Source organism: Gymnoscopelus braueri (genome assembly GCF_963280865.1).
Source record: "Gymnoscopelus braueri genome assembly, chromosome: 6".
Classification (NCBI taxonomy): Eukaryota; Metazoa; Chordata; class Actinopteri; order Myctophiformes; family Myctophidae; genus Gymnoscopelus; species Gymnoscopelus braueri.
The window spans coordinates 49427911-49452910 of NC_137607.1; the positions used below are offsets into that span (position 1 = coordinate 49427911).

The 25000-nt window shown below is 42.2% G+C and overlaps 1 protein-coding gene across 3 annotated transcripts in view; it reads right to left on the reverse strand.

The window, feature by feature from the left end:
• Nucleotides 1-25000, reverse strand: part of xpr1a (xenotropic and polytropic retrovirus receptor 1a) — a 93481-nt gene that overhangs the window by 1191 nt on the left and 67290 nt on the right. The window contains exons 3-13 of one of the 3 annotated variants that reach the window (XM_080430018.1): nucleotides 22475-22576; nucleotides 19085-19305; nucleotides 18642-18791; nucleotides 17906-17989; nucleotides 17159-17240; nucleotides 16743-16930; nucleotides 16248-16427; nucleotides 12581-12749; nucleotides 11244-11438; nucleotides 1422-1588; nucleotides 536-675 (exon numbers count right to left, since the gene is read on the reverse strand). In XM_080430018.1, coding sequence (XP_080286144.1) covers nucleotides 536-675; nucleotides 1422-1588; nucleotides 11244-11438; nucleotides 12581-12749; nucleotides 16248-16427; nucleotides 16743-16930; nucleotides 17159-17240; nucleotides 17906-17989; nucleotides 18642-18791; nucleotides 19085-19305; nucleotides 22475-22576 — 1678 coding nt within the window. Of the gene's footprint in view, nucleotides 1-535; nucleotides 676-1421; nucleotides 1589-11229; nucleotides 11439-12580; nucleotides 12750-16247; nucleotides 16428-16742; nucleotides 16931-17158; nucleotides 17241-17905; nucleotides 17990-18641; nucleotides 18792-19084; nucleotides 19306-22474; nucleotides 22577-25000 lie in introns of all 3 variants that reach the window. The other 2 variants (XM_080430019.1, XM_080430020.1) reach the window with 2 other exon arrangements.

Consider the following 25000-nt stretch of genomic DNA (forward strand, 5'->3'; position numbering starts at 1 on the left):
CTCCATATATGTTCATAAAAGAGACACAGATACAGAAATATCCGTATATGGGCATAAAAGAGACACAGACAGACAGACGGGTACAACGGGTCTTCTTACAATGGGTATTGCATAACCGGGTGGGGGGCATGCATTTCCAACTTGCATCGTTCCCGACTTGCATCATTACCTGATAGTTGAAGTATAATTTTGAGGTACTTTTACTTTACTTGAGTATGTCCATCTTTCAAAACTTTATACTTCTACTCTACCACATAGGCAAATATTGTTTGAACACTTTAGTTACAAGTTAGTGACGTTACTTTGCAGATTTAAATGATCAAAATATTACTAATGAATCCCTATTTTATATCCCTATTCTAAAATAGCACAACGCATCACGATGCAACGCATTGTGAGATCGTACATCTGCTATTTTTGAAACATATTAATACATTTGCTTACAGTAACTTGTGATGCCAAGACCTTTGAAAATAGGTATTTTTATATTGTGGTATTGAAAGTAAAAAAGTCTTCCACCACTGATGGGACCTACCTGAAAACCTCCATAGGAGCCAGTACAGTAGCTACCATGTCTCCCACATTGGGGATGTTGGTCATGGTGGTCAGAGAGAGAGAGATGGTCCAGGCAAAACGCAGGATGACATCTTCTAGGATTGCACAATAGTAATACGCCTAGACACAACAGAGAGACACATTTAGAGAGAGTGAGAGATGTTATGTGTGCCTGTCAGTGTTGCCCTGTCTGCTTATTATAAGCAGACATTTCAGTAAAGTCGCTTGTAAATATTGGCAGTTGTGGGTTGCGGTTTTTTGGGCTTGTTTCTAAAGTGTAGTTGCTTATTTGGGCGTGTTTCCTAATGTCGTTTAAACCAGTGGTTCTCAAACATTTTCATGTCAAGGACCCCCAAATGAATATGTATCTGTCCACCGACACCCCATCTAAAAATATTTTCTGCCAGGGACCCCCATACCAGATTTGTGTTGTTAAAATGTTATAAAAAGTATTCAAAATGTTTCACTTTTTTTGAAGATTGTCTTTTGAAAATAGCAGATCTACAAGCATGTAGATCAGCTATTTTCAAATAGCCAATGTATATGTTTCAAGTGCTCATGTGGCCTAGTTGCTTCTTTTGGGCTTGTTTTCATAGACCTCTTTGCTTATTTCTCTCGCAAAATCTGGCGACAGTGGTGTCTGTGTGTGTGTGTGTGTGTGTGTGTGTGTGTGTGTGTGTGTGTGTGTGTGTGTGTGTGTGTGTGTGTGCGTGCGTGCGTGCGTGCGTGCGTGCGTGCGTGGTGTGTGTGTGTGTGTGTGTGTGTGTGTGTGTGTGTGTGTGTGTGTGTGTGTGTGTGTGTGTGTGTGTGTGTACATGTATGTGTGCGTGTGTGTGATGTATAGATGCTTTAACATATAGCTCTACCTTGTGTGGATAAACAATCTCCTCCCTGAGGAAGGTGTTTTCTCCAGCTCCACCGTCAAACAGACCCCAGTCCATGCGCAGGTCCCAGATCAGCGTGTAGAGAGAACTAATGGCCGAGAACACGATCAGCAAGTAGAAGAACATGTCAGCGTCCGTATGCCCCTGCTCTGGAACGCACAAAGACAAACATGTGCCATGTCAGTTTCACTCAATTTCAATTCAAAGGAGCTTTATTGGCATGAGAAAACATACGTTTACATTGCCAAAGCAAGTGTCAAAATATAATAAAAACAGTTTAAGAAAATGGGGAAAGTATGTACAGCTGGAGGGGGTGCAGCATTGTGTTAAACATAGCTATGTCACATCACGTCGTTATATACATGTTATAACGACGTTTGAAATGCAAGACTTGCTTCATAATCCATAGTGAATGTATAATGCTGTATGATCAGGGGTTTCTGTGGTACAGAACTCTTGCTATAATGACCTAAACCACTAGAGGGAGCCTTATTACCATCGATATACCTCAGCAATGATTTATTGCTGCTGAGCATAGCGGTTTTATTACCTCCTTCCATCAAGTCTAATATTCATTAACGAATGTCCTTGTTAAAACTTCTCAACAAGATATTTTTTTAAGTAGAATGTTAAATCACTGCAATATCAGTGGCTTAGTGATATGACAGTGTGGAGGGTTCAACTCTCAGAGCAATGAACGGCACTCAGACACACACACCCACCACAGACACTAGGGCGCTGCTCAAAAAGCATTGATTGATCACATTTAGACCAGCTGGACACAGACAAAGAGTTGACTGAACACTCTGGATTTCACTGTGTACCAAAAAAGACATATCATGCTGATCATATAGGCTGATTGTGCATATTTGCATGGCTTTTATAGGCTTTTATAGGTCATTAGAGGGTATTTGACATTGTCAAATTACTGTGTGCTCAGTTGAGCAGCTGCACATTTCTGTCATGTTGATCTCACCTTGTCATCCTCTGGGTTTTCAGTAGCTGTCAGTCATGCATGTGTATGTGTTCCATTCTGGGTTAGCGCCAACATCAGAGGGTATCATAATAATAACTATTTATAACGCACTTATCAAAACAAGGTTACAAAGTGCTTTCCATAAAACTGAAGAAATCAAATCAGCAACAGAATAAAATGTGTGTGTGTGTGTGTGTGTGTGTGTGTGTGTGTGTGTGTGTGTGTGTGTGTGTGTGTGTGTGTGTGTGTGTGTGTGTGTGTGCATGTGTGTGACTGCGTGTGCACATACGGTACAAATGCACACCTGTATTTGTTCTATACATTTATGTCTGTCTATGTATGTGTCCTATGTCTGTGATGGATTGATAAATATGTATTTATCAATCTGATAAAAATATATATTTCATCTGTATGTGTCAGTATGGTTAAGATTGCCTGTGCCTCTTAGTCAGTGCCTGTCTGGATTGTTATTGTCTAGCTGGCCTCCTTCTCGGTGTCAATAATTAGATAACAGGGTAACCTCGCGAATCGTCGCGATTGTTTACAGTGTTGAAGTCACAGCAACCCTGGTTGCAAAGCAAGATGGGACCCACAGCTGGGATGACGATGACGTCATGAGAGGAAGAACCACGGTTTTCACAAAATATGTATAAATCTCTGTACTCGCTGTTTAAACTTCAGGAAACTTTCTGGAAACTATCTTGAAGCATTTCCGACGCTTGTAAGATATTTTCTCAGAACAAACCATTTAATATTTTTTGTAATCTCTTTATTGGTTTAATTTATTTATTTTATATTTGACAGACAGACAATGGACCTCTTTTTACTTGACATATTGATTTAAAGCTATCAGTCTGTATGACCCAGGTGGCCTCCCCTGCATATTGAATGACAGTCATTGTTGACAGAACTCTGTTTGTGGACACAAATTTACAATTCATTTACTGGTATTGCCATTGTAGGTGCAAAGAAATGCGCCAATCAGAGCACTATATCATGCAAAGCTTGGCCAATCAAATCCGGATATTATGTTTTGTGACATTTGTAACGTTTTGTGACATTTCTTTGAAATGTTTTGACCCACATGCCAATTTGAATATAAAGTAGTCTAAGTAGTGGAGGTAATTTCCCAGAGGTAGTGAAGTTGCATGTTGTAGTTAGCAAATATTCATCAATAATTTTATGTATATCCAGTATATTTATTTTTCTTTCTATCTCTATATTGTTTCTGCCTTAATTTCCTGCAAATGATTGGAGCTTGTACAACAAAGAATTTATCCTGCTTTTTTATACATTTTTTATATCTGTAAAGCTGTGGTGTGACATTGACAATAAAGTAAAAGTTGAGTTCAAGTTGTATGCATGTACATATGTATATATCTGGATGGATGTATCGTATGTATGTATGCATATGTACAGTATGTATGTATGTATGTATGTATGTACTGTATGTATGTATGTACGTATGTATGTATGTATGTATCTTGCTTATTCTCTGCAAGACAAAGATTTGCCACCTACAGTCTAACATAGTGACCAACAGCGACCCACACAACAGCTAGCAGACAGAGACGGGGCGTGTTCCCATCCATCATGGTCACTGCCTCCACCTAATGAGAGCCAAAGAGACGCCAGGGAGCAGACCAAGGACATTTCTAACAGACAATTACCACTAAGGTCCCCCAGTCGTGCTCTGTTAACCGCTGTGTGTCCACGTTGACATGGCTCTTTTCATCCTAAGTGGAAAGATTAGGTAGACGTAGTTCTTCCCATTCTGTGTTAGGGACATAAAGGCCACAGTGACATTCCTCACACACAGATTAAAGTTAAACCTAGTTTGTACTTTGTAGTATGGCTGTGTTGCTCGCCGAGAGAAACGCATTTTTTATTGAAAAACATCAATCACAATTTTTGTTGAAAATCCTTTATATTCGGTGAGCAATGCGGTCATTACCAAGTATGAATTGGTCTTTAGTCCTGAATGTGTTCTTTTCAATTACAATTAATTAAAGTCATACTGTGTAACTTTTCAATTAAACAAAAGTAATTTTTGATATAATCTTTCACTGGTATATTTTTCACATTAACCTACATAAATGTGTTTTTTTTACAACTTCTATAAACGCTATTAATTCACGAGTGTCTACCCAGACACAAATTGACGAAGGCATCAGAAATTTAGCCAACCGGAAATGTATATATAATGTAATTTAATGTAATTTGTGTTGCGTCCCAAAATATCCACAGGCGCTAGGATCATGTATTACTTTTTGAGCAGTATTTTCGTACAGACAAACGCTGTAATGACAACGGAGCTACGAGATGTGTCGCCAAAAGGACTACTAAAATGAATGTTACACACTAATAATTGTTAATAATTGCTCCTGATGAGCAGGTTGGTGCCTTGCATGATTTCCTCCGCCATCGGTGTGTGAATGTGTGTGTGAATGGGTGAATGTAATGCACAATCTATGTAAAGCGCTATATAAATGCACCATTTACCATTTAATAATTTACGGCTTTAGCAGATGTTCTAAAAAGTGCAACGCAGCATGAAACCTCGTCAACTACTGTAACAACAGGGTAAGCAGTCAGTAAATGCAAGTAAGAGTGCTAAGAAAACATGCATGTGTTACAAAATAACTAGGATACGAGGTAGACATCAAACCTAGCATCTACTGTATCTAAATAACATTATGCATCAGTAGACAAGCAAGCAGCGCAACTGTGCTCAAGCAAACCACATATCTATTTAAATGTACAAAGCATCTATGAACAAGCAAACACCATACAGCTATTTAAATAAGGTAAATAGCATCTGTGAACAAGCAAATAACATCTGAATAACAAAACTAGCACCTATCTATCACTGGATAATGTGGTTTTCTAGGCTCCCTTTTGTTCCGGCAGTGTTCTCCAATGTTGAGGCATTTAACCTTTCAGTTTCTGTTACGGCTGAGGGCTTGCTGATGTCTCTACATTAGGCTGGCTGTCCACGAGGGCTATTATAAGGGTTAAAGTGGTGAGATGGCCATTGATCTGATGCTCAATACAGCTAACTTCTGACACACACACACACACACACACACACACACACACACACACACACACACACACACACACACACACACACACACACACACACACACACACACACACACACACACACACACACACACACACACACACACACACACACACACACACACACACACACACACAAACACAGTAGCTAAGCAGCCACCTAATAGGGTAAACGGTATTTAAGACAACTTTGACAGGCCCACATTCCGCTGAGACAAACAAGCACAAAGGAAAGACAATAACGACCTATTTCTGCTATAAGGATGATTACCCTTTATCCACTATGGCTCTATTGTTCTGCAAAACACAGAATAAAAAAAATCCCTCACCTGGAAAGCACCAATTAACAGGACTGATCACCAATCACCTTCACCCCTCTTGTCAATATTTAATCTGATCAGCACTCCGTCTTCTGTGTATCCACAGAGACTGTTGCTAGGCACACAGGGGTTATTGATCAAAGCGAATGCCTCTTTATCTGATGCTAACTTCAGCCTGTATCAGTATCATCATGTGAATACACTGGCAGCATAAGAATAGGAGTCGACGTGACCTTAGTAGAGGTTAAATAGAGTTCATGAAGACAGGGCAGAGGAATAATTGACTGGGGAGACATCAGTACAAGAATGTGGGTGCGTGTGTGTGTGTGTGTGTGTGTGTGTGTGTGTGTGTGTGATAATTTCTTCTCCAACCTGATAATGATTTGCCCAGTGTATGAAATGAAGTTATAAAAGCTGTCAGCTCTGGCCTCATCTCTATTCCAGTGTTGTCCAGCAGACATGTGTTCAGCCCCAGGGTAGTAATTACAACTCCTCTCCTCTCCTCTCCTCTCCTCTCCTCTCCTCTCCTCTCCTTCAAACTCTCGTTCACTCCTCTCTCTGCCACTTCATCGGTTTTGTCAGTGTCTCCACATCCCTGCCACAAATTGCTGTACATTTACTGAAGAAAGTACAGTCTTCTTCGTCTTTTCTCAGCACCTCATCCCTTCATGTTTTCATATCCCTGTCTAGAAGCTTTCTACAGCGGGTCTCAATCCGTTTTCCTACCTTTCCTGCTCTTGTTTTCCTCTTTCCTTTTCCTCCCCTCGATTCATGCTCCATCCTGATCGTTAGGTGATCTGCACGCCTCCATGTGTTCTTTCATCTTTTGATAACAATTATCCTTTGCTGTAATTTGACCAAATGTATTCCTCATTTTCTTCACCATGGGACTGCAACGCTAATATTCCCCTTCATGTCAAAGTTGAAATACACGTCAGTCTAATGGTTAATTCAATATCTAAATCAGTGGTTCACAAACAGTGTGATGAGACATGCTGGTGTGCTGTGTGTGAGACAAGTCCAGGTGTGCCTTGGGATTTTGTGACAAGCTCACATTATTATTGCAATATATACAACTATACAAAACGTTATACCTTATCAGTACTAATTTCGATACCATAAAAATAATACTTTAACCACTTTCAACATGGCGTCCTATTTGGGGCATGTAATGTAAAATGTAAACCTGTAAAATGTAAACCTTTTTAATGTATTTTTTACTAAAAAAAATCCCCCACAAAAAAAAAGACGCCAAAATAGCAGATGTAGAATCAACTTTTATACAGGTGCTTTTAGAATTGGGCCTTGGGCACAATAAGTTTGAAAACCACTGACTGAAGTAAATAATGGATCTGTACCAGCATGTATTGTTTCCTTTTTGGCAGTTTTTGCTGTAGAGACAGGAAACTGAGGGCAGACAGGGGGAATAGAAGGACATGCCACCCAGGAGGTCTCCATTTGGAACGTTGCCATTATGTGGTGCGCGCCCTATCCGGTCAGCCATTGATGTCGGCTATCGATGCACCCCTGCATTTGTGCATGTTTACACAAATTTGTTTCCTATACATCAGACTCCAATGTGCCCTGTCTTGGCAAGTCTATGAAAGCATTCCTCAGGGCTTAAATTAGCATTATGTCTGCATTAGCCCTGCATCTAAAACAGCAGTTTGTCAGGTCACTGTACATAAAACTGAGCCTGTATTGATCCAGAATAAAGTAGCTGTCTTACTGTCGGGCCCTGTATCTTACAGCTTCTTGGAACTGAGCCTAACGCTGAAAAAAATCCTTCATCATCTCCCTGCACCAGAGTCCTCTGAACATCTGTTGGGATTAGTCTCACCACAACACTAATCAGTTATTCAAAGGACTGAGAGAACATTCCTTTGAGGGCAAAAATATGTTCTCTTTATCACACTCCATTCAAACTCCTCAACAAGGCACAGGCAAAAAGTTTGGGGCTTGCTTGCTCAGAATTGCATCACGATAAGCCTGTCTGTACGGTACACCTGAGGGAAGGCTAAACCAAACAGTTAGCTTTGTTCTTTCTGTTATATAAATAGAGTCACTATCACAGTGGTTTTCAAACCTTTTGTGCCCTAAGGCACACAAACGGGCAATTCGACATCTCAATGCACAAGTGTATTGGTAGCAAAAATAGTTGATCTACAAGCTACGGGCTCCAGCTACGGGCTTGTAGAATTGCTGTTTTTGAAAATGTTGAGAATGTAAAATAAAAAAATATAATAATAGTTTCAAATTTAACACTTTCGCCTATATTGACTGTGATTTGCCTCTGCATTGGGAAATAAGTGCGCACAAAGTACTGATATAGTAAATAAAAAAACTATTCATAACTTTTTGTATAGTTGTATACAGTATATTTATAAACCAGCTCAGTGGCCTTGTGGTTAAAGTGTCCGCCCTGAGTCTGGGAGGTCGGGGTTCGATCCCCGGCCAGGTCATATCAGAGACTCTAATAACGGGATCCAATGCCTCCCTGCTTGGCACTCAGCATCAAGAGTCGGATTGGGCTAAGTCTTGATGAGTCTTTGATGCTTGATGTGGATGTACTTGCACATCAAGCTGCCTCACGCTAAGGAAACAGGAGATAGGCTCCCGCCCTATGGGCCTCAGGGCTCGGTAAGGCTCACTTATACAGTATATTGCAGAATTAATGTGTGCTTAATAATGTGTGGTTCTCACAAAATCCCAAGGCACTCACGTCACAGCAGTGTGCCTCGGCCAACACTTTGGGAACCACTGATCAAAAAACAATCACTGGTTAATGAAAACATCCACCCAATCCCAACCAGAAATATCATTCATTATGATGCATGATGGTTAACCTTTTCCCGGAGGTAAAAAAAAGTAAAGCAAAAAAAAAGAAAACAGGCCATTCCAGGAATGAGCAGTGAGGTCACACAGGAAGCATCAGCTCTGTGACTGGGTTAACAATAAGAGTGACACATCCATAAAGCGATGCTGTGGAGTGGGAGCTCTGCCAGGCACTCACTGACATTCCATCCATCTCCCACTACTGGGCCTGCTGGTGTGAACATGATGACATACTGAGCTGGGATGATGCTGCACTGCTGTCTGACAGATGTTCTGTTACGATGGCACGCTGAGGCTATAATATAAGTTAAGGCCCCATAATCTGCTCTGACACTAAACCTGTCATAATGCTGTCAAAGTTTCCTCTAACTGAATAAGGATTTGTCAAGCTTACTGAATGTTGTGGGCTGCTGCAAACTATTAATTCATCTTTATTTGAATTCACAATTCATTCTGGGGAGTGTTCAAACATTATTTCCATTATCGGGTCAATGGATAAGTTGCTGCCCATAATACTACCATAATATATCTATATCTATATAGAGCGTGCCAACGCCTCGTCACCACGGGGGGGGGCGCGGCATAGTAGCGCAGACATGTTTGTTTTGGCCAATGTTAAGTCAACCTGGTTTATACCCCTCAAAGATGTCCGCTGCTACCAAAAGACACTTGTTGACGCCCCCTTCAGGATTTTTGGCACGCTCTATAAGGATAACTAATCAATGGATTAAAGCGAATGAATCTGTTTCTATAGAGAATGTTTAAAATCTCCCCAGGACAATAATTTCCCTTAATGACAGCCGCAACATTAATGCCAGTGTAGCAGAGGTACTGGGTTAATTCTCTAGTGTGTGTGTGTGTGTGTGTGTGTGTGTGTGTGTGTGTGCGTGCGTGCGTGCGTGCGTGCGTGCGTGTCCTTGTCATATGCGAGTCTGTGTCTGCATACAGAATGTGTATTCATGCGTGTGCATGTCTGTGTTCATGCATATGTGTGTATTCCCTCCTTATCCACTTAAACAGCGCTCTGTCTCTACCTCTCTTCTACTATGTGAGATGAAAGACAGCTTCATACAGAATAAGAGATGAGCTGAGGCCATTAGCAAAGGGTCTACACTCTACACAGGCTTCAGACCAGAGGAAATATGCTTTGGAGAGAGGATATGTGTTAATGGAAGCATTTCCTAACAAGTAGGAATTATATAAAGCCTATAAATTATATCTGTCTGGTCCGCCTCTGTCTCTAAATTACTCTCCAACCTGTTGCCCTCTCTTGTATATCTTTATTCTCTCTCAGACTCACTGACTATGTACAAATATCAGCTCAGTGTTGAGCAGCTTTGGCAGCGAACCTATTGATATGAATTTGTATGGATAAATGAAAGAAGTCAAGCTGCGGAATAACATTTAACATCTTAAAAGGCTACTGCATGTTGACGTTTAGTAACTGGCATTTGCCTGCAAATAAATATGTACAGTAACTGCCATCTGAGAGGCATTTATAATTGGTGGGGAAAAGCTGTTTTGAAATGAAGAGCTATCTGTGAAACTATTATATGAGATAAAGGTGCAAAGGCTGTATGCTGAGGGAATGCTTTTACTGTGCGTGTGTCTTTGTACATGCACTCCTTTGTGATAAGACTTCTGTCTGGGAATAATCGGAGGCTAAATGTGGAGCTGTCTGGGGGAGTTGCACCCTGTTTTTCTTCCGCGCTCACTTTTCTCTCTCCATACCATTTCTCTTTAACCACATAACCAGCTAACCACTTAACCACAAAAGGTTTCAAATTTGTTTGTAGATCTTCTATTTTCGAAAAGGTTTCAAAAGATTCACATTTTTATATTTATTTTATTCTCACCTATAATGACATGTCTAAAATTGGGACACCGGGGTTAAAGTGGTTAATTATTCATTCTTTCTTTCTTTCTTTCTTGTTGTGACAGACAATGGACTCAAGAATTTGCACTCAAGGTCACCTCTGCTTTCTGTAAACCAAGAACCTTCACATGTTGTTGAGTCTATGTATTCTGTTTTGCTACACAATAATATGGCTTAAGGTAAACAGTTGCAGAGCATGTAGCAACAACATTGGACTCATCCCGTTTGAGGAGCAAGAGTTGTAGATGGGCCACTTACAACTATCAGAATAGACGGAGGTTGCACTGTTTTCTCCCACAATTTAGTTTGCATGTGGTTAGACAACACACCTCTCATCTTGTGAATACCATTCCAGCATCACATGCATTCTTGTGTGATCTACACCAGGGGTTCTCAAACCTTTTCATGCCAAGGACCCCCCATACAAGTTTTGTATTGTTAAAATGTTTCAAAAATATTCAAATTGTTTACATTTTGTCAAAATCTTTTTGAAAATAGCAGACCTACAAGCTCACGTATGAATCGCAGCGCATTGTGAGCTTGTAGATCAGCTTTTCAAATAGCCGACGTACATAGGGTTAAAGTGGGCAGATTTATTTTTTGATGCTATATCAACTAATATTGCTGGGGACAGCATGGAAAGCCCTTAAGGACCTCTGGGGGTCCCCGGACCCCACTTTGAGAACCACTGATCTACACAGTATATGTCCTACCTTGGTGTGTACTGTAGAGCGCAGCGAAGGTCACAACAAAGAAGGTGGTGGAATATTTCCCAGCATTCACCAGGTGAGGGAAGGCCCTCTTGGTGTCCCGGTAACGCCTCAGGCATTGGACAAAGCGGAACCAGGCAGGCAGACACTGGATTATGGCACGTACACCGTAGGAGTAGCTGTGGCATACATGATGGTCTGGGGAAGAAAAAAAAGAGTTATACAATGGAGAAAAGATGCTTTGATGTTGAGTTTAAATGACCATACTTGTCCTTGTCTATCCACATCTTCATCTATATAATTGTACATAACCATGGTAAACCATGGCTTTATCTTAATTGAGTCAATGTTGGCCAAATGTAAATGAATAAGTCATGGATGTTTGAATTTAGTTTGTGAATCAATCTTCTATGCACGTGCAATAATACGTTGAAAAATGCAACACTAACATTACTTTGAAAAAACATGTAGTTATATTTAGTGTGTTGGATTATCTATCAAGCACGTTTCAAGTCTTTCCAAGTAGATTTTAAAACTGAACTGAAATTAACTGAATATAGTGACTTCCTCAAAAAAAAAAAAAAATGCTGCATGTTTTGGGAAATGGTCGGCAGTAATGTCAAATATACCGTGAGTCACAGTCAATGGGCTAAACATGTCAGACCACAGGTATGGTCATTTAAGCTCAGACAAATAGCTTTACAGAAACTGCTGTTCCCAGCAGGTGGACAAAATAACAAACAAAAAATAAGGTAAAGATGAAGGGCTGAGTGTACCTAATGTTAATTCCTTCACCTTCACCATGCAATTATTTCTCCTCTGGCTCCTTTCCTCCTCCATTTTCACCACTTTTTTCATTACTTCATCTCTCTTTATTTCTCCTTCTCTCTCTCTCCCTGGCTCTGGAGAGCTCATTGTTATGGGAGTCACACAGTGTGGTCATGCATTTGGGTTCCATTAGCTCTGTGTTAATTGCTTGCATGGAGGCAGAGGTGTAAATGTTGATTGGTTAAGTGGAGGCAGAAGGCTTCAGGTCATCGGTCCAGAACAATTAAAACCTCATTCACTTGACACTCCCTTCCCCCGAAAAACTGAACTGTCTTTCTGTTTCTGGCCCACTTGGAACTCTGTCAATTAAAGCCACATGATTTGCAGCATTCCTGAAGAAAACCAACACTAGTCTTTGTTTGCGTTTCATTATTGATGTTTTATTATAGTATTATGTATTACGTACTAAAAACGATAAAAATGGGACCCCATTCCTAAGCCAATAATTTGATGACCAGCGGAGTCTACCGGAGTTATCTTTTGGGTGAACTATCCCATTAATCATGTCTTACTGTTAAATGAAGGCAGCAGGCCATTGCTGTTGCTCCACTGCAGTTCAAAGATGTAGAAGCAGATGAGGTACTCCATGTCCATCAGAACAAACACCAGAGAGTTGAGCTGGTCAGCCAGCCAGAAGTCTGCAAACTCCACCCGGTGGAACGGTGCCGTGAGCACACGGAACTGTGGAGGGGAGAAAGGGGAGAGAGACAAAAAGGGGAGAAAAGGGCCGCTGAAAGTCAGTGTTGATTTCGTCGACTAAAACTATGACGAAAAATGTTCGTCGACTACCTTTTTCACTGACGAAAACTAAACAAAAACTAAATAAGAACTACTGTAAGCTACGATGACTAAAACTAAGACTAAATAAGTGACAAATCATCAACAAATAAAACTAGACTAAAATGTTAGTGAGGGACGAGTGGAGAAGAGATCCAGTAGAACTAAAAGACAAGTCGTTTTATGTTTGGGGTGTTGCGGGTGTTAAGGATAATTCCTTTTAACAGGTCGTTCATGAAAGTCCTTGCGGTCTTGTTTCCAATGAGAACCTGTGAGCAATTGGGGTTAAGAGTCTTGCTCAGGGACAAATTTCATATCATCGGCACATATGCTGGGATAGCCTGGAATCGAACCTGGGGCAACCAGGGCCAGCTGGTTCCCTAGGCGGGCTCACTAACCACTCAGCTATGGCCGCCCCTGTTGCGCGGGTGTTGCGCTCTGAAAATAGCAGCTCACAACGCGTTGCAGCCCGACGCGTTGTGAGCTTGTAGATCGGCTATTTTCAGCATGCAACCAAGTGTAAAATCTGGCTGATTTTACGACGCCATCAAGGCACCACCAAAATACATTTTAGTCAACTAAATCAACTGTAGATTTAGTCGACTATTATCTTATGATATTTAGTCCACTAAAACTAGACTAACAGTAAAACATTTCAGGTGACTAAAATAGGTCTAAAACTAAATGGCATTTTATTCAAAAGACTATGATTAAAACGAAATCTTTTTTTTTTGTCAAAATCAACACTACTGAAAGTTAGGTTGGTTACAATTAGGCCTGTATATATTGTAGTAATATTTAGGCCTTTATTTTGTAATACCTTTCACAATAATCTCAAGATGCTAAAACATTTTGTTTCATGAAAAGTGGTCAATAATCTGGTACGGCAGCTGGAAGAAAGAGGAGATGATCACCTTGTAAACAATCCCATGAGGTGATAGAGTGAATTCCACTCATGTCTATATGGTTTTAACAAGGCAGGAAGTGAATTAGGAGGCAGTTAATTAGTGTGTAATTGCCAGACAGCTTCAGAAGAACAGGGCAGAAAAAAAACTCTCATAATGAACTATAACACACAAGAGCCTCTAAACTGCCTTATCGCCACACCACAGCACACCTTGAGGTGTGTGTGTGTGTGTGTGTGTGTGTGTGTGTGTGTGTGTGTGTGTGTGTGTGTGTGTGTGTGTGTGTGTGTGTGTGTGTGTGTGTGTGTGTGTGTGTGCCTGCGTGCGTGCGTGCGTGCGCGTGCACGTATGTGTGTGTGTGTGTGTGTGCGCGCGCAAGTCTACACATGCACATATGCTAATTGTCATTGGGTGTATCTGTCTCTAGTCATTGACATGCAATTCTCATAGATGTGTTTTGCAAGATGCTTTGGCTCCTTTGGGCATGTTATTTGGGATTTGACTTTGGCTGGAGTTGTTTATTGACGGAGCTATGAAAAGTGATACTGTATATCCCTACTGTACCTTCCTCCTTTGACTTACCCCCTCCTACCCTCAGGCCAAGTCTGACATTCAAAAACTGCTATATCCATTCGACTTCTATTTGCACACTGGCTGGCCCAGTCCGAAACCCCCTACCAACCTATGTCATTGAGTATTGATTCTGTTGACATATATTAGCTAATTTCTTATTTCGCTCTACTTGTCAATCAAAATTCCGTATTGATCGACTAGTCATCCCTCTCATATCGATCATCTCAAGGCTAAGCCTGCTGCTGCTTCGTGGCAAGGTTTTCATTTCCACCGCAAACACTACAGGTAATCTGGACTCCACAGTTTGCTCTTTGATGAAATATTTATCCTCCTGCTCCTGTTTGTTTAGGAGGGGGTGAACTAGCATGTGTCGCTTGGACATGCTTGAGTTATGCAAGTCGACTGCAGCACACTGTTTGTTCCTCAGCCCCATTAGAATGTCTGATGAAACAGCCACCATCCCTCATCTATTGAGGCTGAACACAAGAAGGACAATGAGACATCATGACTGAACATCGTGAGAGACGAGTGTGCATGGCCCTGCACGGATCAGTGTGTAGGGTCTTCTAGCATCTCTACGTTGCACTAATCAACATGCTGCCTGATTAGCAAAGCACGTCAGGAGTGGAGGGCTGCAGAGTGGATGCCACGGAGGACTGATGGGAGATGTGAAAGAGAGGGGGAGTGGAGCAGGGGAGGAGGGGAGGAGGGGAGATGGGGGGGTGCTGGGGAATTAGAAAAAAGGAGGGGTATGAGCATAAGAAGAGAGGGAGTGGGAGACGGGGAAGAGGAGGGGAGGAGGAGGAATAGGAAGGACTGAGAAGCTCGGGGCAGCAGCATACTGATAGATCCATGCCTGTAATGATTGCACAGTCACAGCCGCCACATCCCCTGGGACTGGGCTGCATTCTATTATCTCTCACCCTTCTGCCCTCCACGCCACCCCCCCCCCATCCATCCCCCCTTCCCACCCCACCCCCCTACGCCTCAAACCACACAGCTAGCGCGGCTTAGACAAAGAACAGAGTGCAACAGAGGAGGGTTTGTAAACATGTGATCTGTCACAGATATAAGATATCATTTTCATATAGACACATACACACATTAGGACAAATACACACATGCATGTACACAGACACACCCACACAAGTATTCAGAGTGCTTTCAATGTAAAGCTTATAAGCTTGCGCGAGTGTGTTGTGTGTGTGTGTGTTTGTATTTTCGGCTGCAGTCGAACGTCAGCCTAGAGGTCAGAAGCTAGATTCAAACAATGAACCGCAGCTTGGCTGTCGCTGTCAGTTAATTTTGAGATTTTTTCTACTCAGCTCTATGCTGAGTAGAAAAAAAGAAAGAAAAAGCGTGGTGCGGCGGCATTTACTGAGACATTTTTGAAGGGGTCACTGTCGACCCTTGCCGCTGTGACTCCACTATTGTTGGCCGACGGCCCGGCTTGGTCTATTTTGACCTTAACTGTAAATTACAGGGCATCTTTGTTTTAGTATTTAATTCGTACTGCTTTTTATCACTTTGCTTCCATGTTCTAGTGTTGTACGAATAAATGATGTCTAAATAAACATAAGTTGTAGTTGTGGAATAGACCAGTGGTTCTCAACCTTTTGTGGACCAGGACCCACTTGAAAATCTCGTTCTCGGCATTTCCACGTTTATTAAATGATCAATCTTGAGACACACTTGTGTTCCAGCTTGTGTTCCGGCTTGGATCAATGGAACTAGTGTAGTATACTTTAAGTGCTTATTCATCTGTATCACAATGTCATTCTTTCAAGGTTTTAAAGAAAAAAATACCATTACATGTTTTAACTTTTCTTTTAAATATTAAAGTTATATTATCATTAAAATCTTAGCGTTTTGCCAATTATTAAGGGGCCAGCCCACAGGTTGAGAACCACCAGAGTAGACTGACCAGCAGTTTGAGCAGCCAGAAGCGGGACTTGTAGTAGCAGGTCTTGAAGGGGTTGATGAGGAAGAGAACCATGAAGCCGTAGAGGATCAGAGGGTTGACCTGCATTGGCACCATGGTGTACTCAGAGTAGAGACAGGACAGGATGCTTATACACCACAGCACACCCATGAAACCAGCGATCTGCAGCACAAAGACGGGGGAGAAGGAAGGGACATGTGGCACAGTTAGTTAGTTTCATCACAGTAACAAATGAATGTTAACTTTATTAAATAGTTTTGATTCACACATGCTTTTTAAATATTGAATGGTTTGTTTTGTTGACCTTCACGACCCTTCTGCCTCTATTATCTACATAGCTAATTACTAGCTATGTAAATATAGCTTTCAAAATGCACGATGTTCATTCTAAAAACTAATGCATTTTCATTTCCATTCCAGATAAGTTTACGTTGTGGAGATGGAAGGTACACTAACAGCAAACAAATGTTCTCTTGCCTCAAACAGATGTTGATGTGACAGGTTGTTGCGGGGATTGATTTCAAAGATCAGGACGTGGTTGACCCCGGCCTGTCTCCAGCCATACGTGTTGATTCCCAACAGGAAAAGGAACTGGATCAATAGGAAACCACCCCGGTAGATCCTCACCAGAGGCCAAATGTTCTCGTAACGGATCAACACAGCACCTAGTAGGATTGAAAGTGACGTAGGCATCAAAGACATCGTTTTGACAAAAAGCAATTATTAAGCATAACTTTGCCTGCACTGCCTTTGCCTGCATCTTCATCTTGAACAAATCAACCAGCGACACATACAGTACTGTGTAGATGACATTATATCTACCAAATGTCCTAACGTACACAGGGCAGGAAGGATTTTTGAATGTAAATGTTAATTCTCATTCTTATGACTACCAGTGAGGATGAAGGAGATGGCGAGAACGATGAAGATTCCACAGTAGAGACCAACGCGGAACGTCGTCCAGGCCAGAGCGGGCTGCAAAGGGCACAAAAGAATAGAGAGGAACAACCAGAATTACCTCTGACTCCTGACACTTTAACTCTATACAGTATACCAGGAAAAGATCTTTTACTTGTCACATTCAGTTTATATCTATTCATGAATCAAACATCATACTGTTGATTTTGTATTTAGCATGTAAGTTAACCTTTACAATCCCTCCTTAAGATTTAATAATAACACATTTATTAGCAAATACACACCATTTGATACTTGTATATATACAAACATTTCCTATAACCACGCCTGGGGAGGAAATGCACAGGTCAATATTTATCTTCCATAACTCCTGTAATTAATGCAGTAATATATAATATAATGTATGATACGGGGGGGAAAGAAGACCTGCTGTCTTATTTTAGAGGGATATCCTGTCAGTCCACCATGGAGAGACACTTAAAAAATCAATACTAAAGGGTAGAGTGTTCTCTCTGTAACCATACCACCCCTACCCCCCCCCCCCCCCACACACACACACACACACACCCCTACATCTTAAGAGTTGGATGGTTAGGGCCATCCATGTTGGACTTATCTCTTCTGTAGCTGTTTAATAGATCAGTAATATAGAATAAAATAATACGCTGGGAGTGAGGTGTAATGACGGAGCAAACTATGGTTTGATGAGCAGTATATCTGACCTGTGCTGCCCCCAGTGGAGGCACTCTCAGCCTCTTCATGGCCTTCTGACGGTCCCCTCCCTCCAGCTCTGTGGTCACCAGGGCCTAGGGAAAACACACACACACACACACGCACGCACACACGCACGCACACACGCAAACATTTAATTCACTGGTCAGAGCACACAATAACAATAACCAATAAGTAGCTAGACACACACACACACACACACACACACACACACACACACACACACACACACACACACACACACACACACACACACACACACACACACACACACACACATACACACACACACACACACACACACACACACACACACACACACACACACGATTTCACATTAGGAATGTCATAATAGTAGCACTGCTTTGATGTCTAAAGTTAGACTAATCCACGTGTGAGTACCTATACTGTCTGTCACAGCCAGACTCATCCAGTGTGTGTCTGCGTGCGTGTGCTTACGTGTGTGTGTGTTCCTAAGTTTCCTTTGTCCATTGTCCATTATCGGTGCACATCAATCACACGTAGTCGCGCTCCTGTGTCGCACACCGAAAATAGCAGACATATCAGACATGTTGACATGTTGTGTGCTTGTAGATCTGCTATTTTTGGTGTGTGACACTGGCACTCAACCCATAAATCACTATAACAATGCACAGTAGCCTATTGCATAGCAACATGTAGAGTGTGTGTGTGTGTGTATGAGTGAGCCTGTGTGTGCATGTGCACCTCTGTCTCAGAGATGAGCTGGGTGATCTTCTTGCAGGTGTAGAAAGGGGCCACCTCCACGTGAGCAACACGCCAGTCGGCCCCACGGGGGGTGTCCAGGATCTTGTCATGCTTCTTCAGAATCTTACGGAAGCCAGTGAAGTTCAGATTCTGTCAAACCAAAAAAAAAAAAAATTACTATATGAATTTAGTAACAATTACAGCGAGACAGAGACAGTTAGGAATGCTTCATGCTTGGAATGACTCATAATGAGAACAAATTAATTAGCTCAAATGATTGCCTCCTTGCATACTTAAATAAACCTAAAGTTAAGTGTCAACATATTCCTCCGAAGGGTTCCACAATGAATCTCCACAGTTTAATCTGAAGATCCTTGGACACTTTCTTGCATGAACTTGAACGTGTTTGTGCGTGCGTGTGTGCTTGTGCCATGTGCTTTGACCTGGTAGTTCTGGAGTAGGATGAGGCTGAGGTAGAACTCGCTGAAGGCTAGCTGCAGGTCCTTGATGTTGCGATGTTTGCAGCGCTCCTCCTGTGACAGGTGGAACACCGTCTTGCGTTTCCGCAGCCCAGCTGGAGCGTTGCTCTCCCGCTGGGCGTCCAGAGAAGACTGCAGCTCATTCTGCAGAGTGGCGAAGCGTCTCTGGGCTTCAGCAAGCTTTTCTACAGGTAGAAAGACGTGAGAAAAGACACAAACATGACTTTGTGGGTTTTGCTCCTCTACAACTGCTATTCTTTACTCTCCTCTCCTCTCCTGTCTTGTATTCCAGGAAGCTGAATGAAGGAGAGTATTAGGTTTGCAGACTTGTAAACACTGCCTGATCAGAAGCCATAATGTGGGTCAATATACCCAGGGAGAGAGAGAGAGAGAGAGAGAGAGTGAGAGAGCGAGAGAGAGAATCGGAGAGGCCCTGGACATTAGCCTGCATTCCATTATTCCTTCACCATTCTCTCTATGCTGCCCCGCCCCCCCCTTCCAGTTCCCAGCCAGCCAGGCATTCTAGGCACCATTCTGTACTCTTGTTTCTCCTCTCAACATTCAAGTTGCTTGTCTTCTTTAAACAATTACAGTTGTCATTCACAGCATCGCCTACAGATCTAAATTAGATTTGCACCGCCTGTCCTCTCCAGCCTGTGGTCTCTCACCCTTCCCTTCCCGTCAGTCCCTCCCATTCATAAATCACACTTGAACTTCTGCAAAAACATGAGTTGGTTGTGTTCCCACGTATGGTTTCAAACCTGCACTACTCAGTGCTGGCAGAAGCCCCAGACATACAGAGGAGACCATGGTGATTTTCATGCTTTGTTGCTTTGACACACGACCCCCACACACACACACACACACACACACACACACACACACACACACACACACACACACACACACACACACACACACACACACACACACACACACACACACACACACACACACACACACACACACGATTTCACACTAGGAATGTCACAATAGTAGCACTGCTTTGATGTCTAAAGTTAGACTAATCCACGTGTGAGTACCAATGCTGTCTGTCACAGCCAGACTCATCCAGTGTCTGTGTGTGTGTGTGTGTGTGTGTGTGTGTGTGTGTGTGTGTGTGTGTGTGTGTGTGTGTGTGTGTGTGTGTGTGTGCGTGTGCGTGTGTGTGTGTGTGTGTGTCTGTGGTGTTTAACATTGCTTGAATGGACATGTGACACAACAGCAGCCAAAGGAGACCAGAGGCGTGAGAAAGTCAAGCCGTGGACCGTGTGCCAACGGAGTGGTTTATTATGATACCAGTGAAAAGATCTTGGCCTTAGTATTGAGGGACCGAAAAGACCACAGTGATCCACCACATGGAGCATGGTTTGATCCATCAGGCTCCAGCCGCCACCTGTTTGAATGAGTGATCCAAATTCCTCACCTGAAGGTATTAATTTTAATAGACAGGCATTGGTGTCCAGTGTTCAATGGTATGGCAGACAGTGGTGCAGTGGGGTTTCATTTTGTAGGGGCGCTGTGTTTTAATGATGTCAACATACATAGACAACACAGCATTCATTATTTAATAAGTATATGAATGTATTAATAATATATCTACTACAATGTGTGCGGCACAGCTTCATAAGCATAGAAATACATTATCTTAATTCAGCAATAGCAGACAGGCTACTCACAATAAAAGTAAAATGCTGGTAGCTATCATGCACACCACACACTCTACAGTATAAAACCAACATCGTAGGCTATGTAAGAACAGTTTTACTCACTTAATACATTGACTAAGTACTCCCTGCTCTCAAAACACTGTCAAATAAATCGCCACAACGGGTGAGGAGGATCGTAGCGGGATTCTGCTCCAGGTTTCGTTTTCCTGAGCGATGGCATCAAGTTTTTTATACTTTGTAGTACAACACGAACACGCATTGAGCTTGTAGCTCGCTATTTAAATGTTTATTTTGCCTATAATGACAGCCAAACTAGGGACGCCAGATTGGAAGTTATTAACTGTTGCAGCTTATTCATTCATGGGTCTTAAACCTACTATTTCACTAGCCCATTTAAAATGTATTGTAGGGGCAGGGTAGGAGTTTCAAATGCCACAGTAACAGATACAGATCTTTTGCGAGTCCCTATATTTTGACTAAACAGATCCAGATAACTTGCCAATCCTGCTTTCTAGAATACAAGTCTGAGGGGTGGAGAGAGATTATTATGTTTTGATACATAATATCAGCCTCACACCTTCACTCTATCGAGGAAACACTGACAATTATTAAAATATGCCTCGACTGTCAGCATTAACCTACACCTACACAGTCAAATGTTTCAGAGTGTAACAATGTAAACCCATGCTAGTCCATTCTTTGTTATATTCTATGCAATTCTGTATTCTATTCCCTTCTCTCCCTTATCCTGTTTCCTCTAATCAATTTGCAGGACTAGGGAAGATAATGGATGGTCAGTTTGCCAGGCCAAAGAGGATGTTGGCTTGAATCCCAGAATGTAACAGCCTTTCAAAAAAAAAGAAAAAAAAGAAAGCCATCCAACCTGGCCTATAGGTAATGGATATCAAGCCTCCGGCCTTTAATCAGATGAGACAAGCACAGGAAGATTTGTCATTAGAGGAGGAAAAACACAAAGTTCTACAGCATCTCCTTGACTTTAATATGGAACATCAAACTAGGTCTACTTTGATTTCTGCTCCAATGTATTTTACGGTCAAAGTCATCTTTCAGCCTGTGCTCATTACGAGCTTGGGAAATAATGAATCTGAATGTCCCAGCTACGAGGAGGCCTTGCACCCGTAATTGGACCTTCTTGGAGAAGACAGAGACACTGTAGTTCCACACATAGCCTCTAGGGGAAGCACTGTTTAAATTCAAGCCAAACAGGGACTTCAGAATATATGGACTCCATCTCATATTACATGACATACATAGACTCCCTCTGCACCCTGAAATACACATAGGCAGCTCAGCTAAATATGACAGTCACGGCAAACGCTCAATCAAAGGACCAAGATTAGACACGATGTCATTTGGCTCGGTACGCGGCTAACTCATACTAGCCAGTAGCCACTGAAATAGCCTACCTGGACACATTAAGGTGGGAATAAATCATGCATTTCTAGGAGTAATGTAATTACATATGATTTAGTTTAGTTTCTTAAATTTCCACTAATAAGGATGAATCACTTGATCACTTCAAGACTTGTGAAATCGTGCCCTTGTATGATTTGAAATAAATATATATGGTAAGTCTACAATATATCAGTCTGGGTTGATTATATGTATTCCACATACAACGTGATCAATCATCAACTGAAATACAACTGGGGAATACACATACCTGAATAGAATGTGTTGATTTTCAAAAGCTCCTTCTCACAAGTCTGGAAAAACTTCTCCTCAAACTTGGCGTAGTATCTCTTGACTGTGTCTTCATCTGTGACTGAAGAAAGAGAAAGAACACACAGAGAAACATGCAGAAGTTAGTACAGTAGTACTACTGTAATTAAATGAAGCTTTAAAGCCAAAACCTTAAAAAGTGAAGAGCTGGGTGATGTGAAGGTTTTATTTTTAACTCTTTAACCAAGTAAGTGCTTTTCCAGTGCAATTTATTCATAATTAATATTCATACAAATAAATAAAACATTCACAACTGGTATAGCCCCATACCAACAAAGCACATTAACCACTTAAACGCTACTGTATTGACCGGGGTCCCCCAAGAGCTCTATACTAGGCCTGCAATTTTTTCCCCTCGACACCAAATCTCTTCGCCACAAATAGCCAAGCTCACAACGTGCATTGTGGCGTGTTGTCAGCTTGTAGTAGATATGATATTTTCTGCAAATGTTCGCCTATTATGACATATGGCCAGAATAGGGATGCTATTTCATGTTCATGTGGGTTCATGTGGTTAAATGTGCTTTGTTGGTAAAGTTTGTTGGTCAAGCATTCAAGGCAAAGTAGGATTTAAAAAAACATGTTGACCAGTGACAAACAATGATCATAAAACACTAAAAACAGCACAGACTTCAGCTGAGAGAAAAACAGGTATATAATTGGATCTACAGCCTCCTTCCTGCCTTCTCATCGCTGACATAACCCTGTATGCCTTCTTCAGGAGCGTCCAATTCAATCAGCATTGATACTCTGTCTCAAGCAATCCTCTCTCCTTCAGCACCGGTTATCTGATACCTGACTGAGATTAAAACAATGTTTCTAGTTGCCAACCCACACATGCTTGCATGTATGCATGCACAAACATAAAAACATTATGAGCACATGGCAAAACATAGAACATCTTTTTCTGCCTCTTCCTCTTAATGTTGATCGGCTGTTTTCGCCATTTCATATGCGTGTATAAAATAAGGTTAAGTCTGATTAGCCTGAGGTGGTCAGTAACAAAGTGTAACGTGACGTGTCACTTGACAAGAATACAATATTTTCAAGAGAAAACATATTTGATATTTTCATGTGAGACTTGCAGTGTCACTGCTATCTAAATGCCAAAGCATGACCCTCATTCAACCCAGCCAAACCAAACCACGCATGGCTAAATGAAAAACGGATGGGCTTCAGCAGCAGTGAAGGGCGATGATGGGAAAGCTAACCATAAAAAAAGCGCTTGTCTGAGCCAAGGCCGAGGGTGATATTGCAGTGAAAACATTAGCTATCGTATAAAGTGAGCTCTCCATGCAGGCAGCAACCTTTAGATGGAGAGGCATTCAATTCTGTACACAGTAATAACAAAGAGATGCCCAAGGCTGCAAGCTGTCAATATTCCTGGTCTGGTCTGTTCACACACACACGCACGCACGCACGCACGCCACGCAAGCAAGTGTCCATGTGTACAGGCGCGCTAGCGCACACGCACACGCACACGCACACGCACACGCACGCGCACGCGCACCTGCTTCCGCTGCCAGAACAGATGATTGCAGTGTAAAGGTGGAGCGATCAAACCACTAGAGCCTAACACATGGTACAAATAGATGAGAAACAGCACCCATACCCTTTTAGCAGTGCAATCAATTCAATGTTTAATTAAACCACCTAATGGTTAAAAAGGCTGAACAAACTGCAAAAAACAACAACACTGACATTTACGTGTCATTTACAGGGTGGCTACCAATGTAAATGTGTCTGTCTCTGTGTCTGTGTCTGTGTGTGTGTGTGTGTGTGTGTGTGTGTGTGTGTGTGTGTGTGTGTGTGTGTGTGTGTGTGTGTGTGTGTGTGTGTGTGTGTGTTTGTGTGTGTGTGTTGTGCTCTGCTCTGCCGTGTCTCTGTCTCTCTCTCTCTCGCACGCCGGTAAGTGAAATCTGACACATCTGTGCTCTGCTGTGTGCCTCTGTGTGTGTGTGTGTGTGTGTGTGTGTGTGTGTGTGTGTGTGTGTGTGTGTGTGTGCGTGTGTGCGCGTGTGTATGTGTGCGTGTGTGCGTGTGTGTGCGTATGTATGTGTGCGTGTGTGCGTGTGTGCGTGTGTGCGTGCGTGTGTGCGTGTGCGCGTGTGCGTGTGTGCGTGTGTGTGCGTGTGTGTGTGTGTGTGTGTGCGTGTGTGTGTGTATGTGTGCGTGTGTGCGTGTGTGCGTGTGTAAGTGAAATCTGACACCGCTGTGCTGTGCCATGTGTCCAGATCCCATAGTCTGAGAGGATGGCGAGCTCTCATTGGCTGAGAGGCCAGCCAATTAGGAAAAGGTGTCGAGAAGTGTCAAGAAGTGGCGACTAGGTACCCGTCTGTTTGTAGACAGGCTGGCCCTTCAAGCCACCCTGTAAACTTGAGCATTGTCCAACCAATCGACTTCAAACTTCATTGTGTATCGGCGAGGACTCGTCGGTCTGTTCGTTGGGAATTCAGTCGGACTAGCG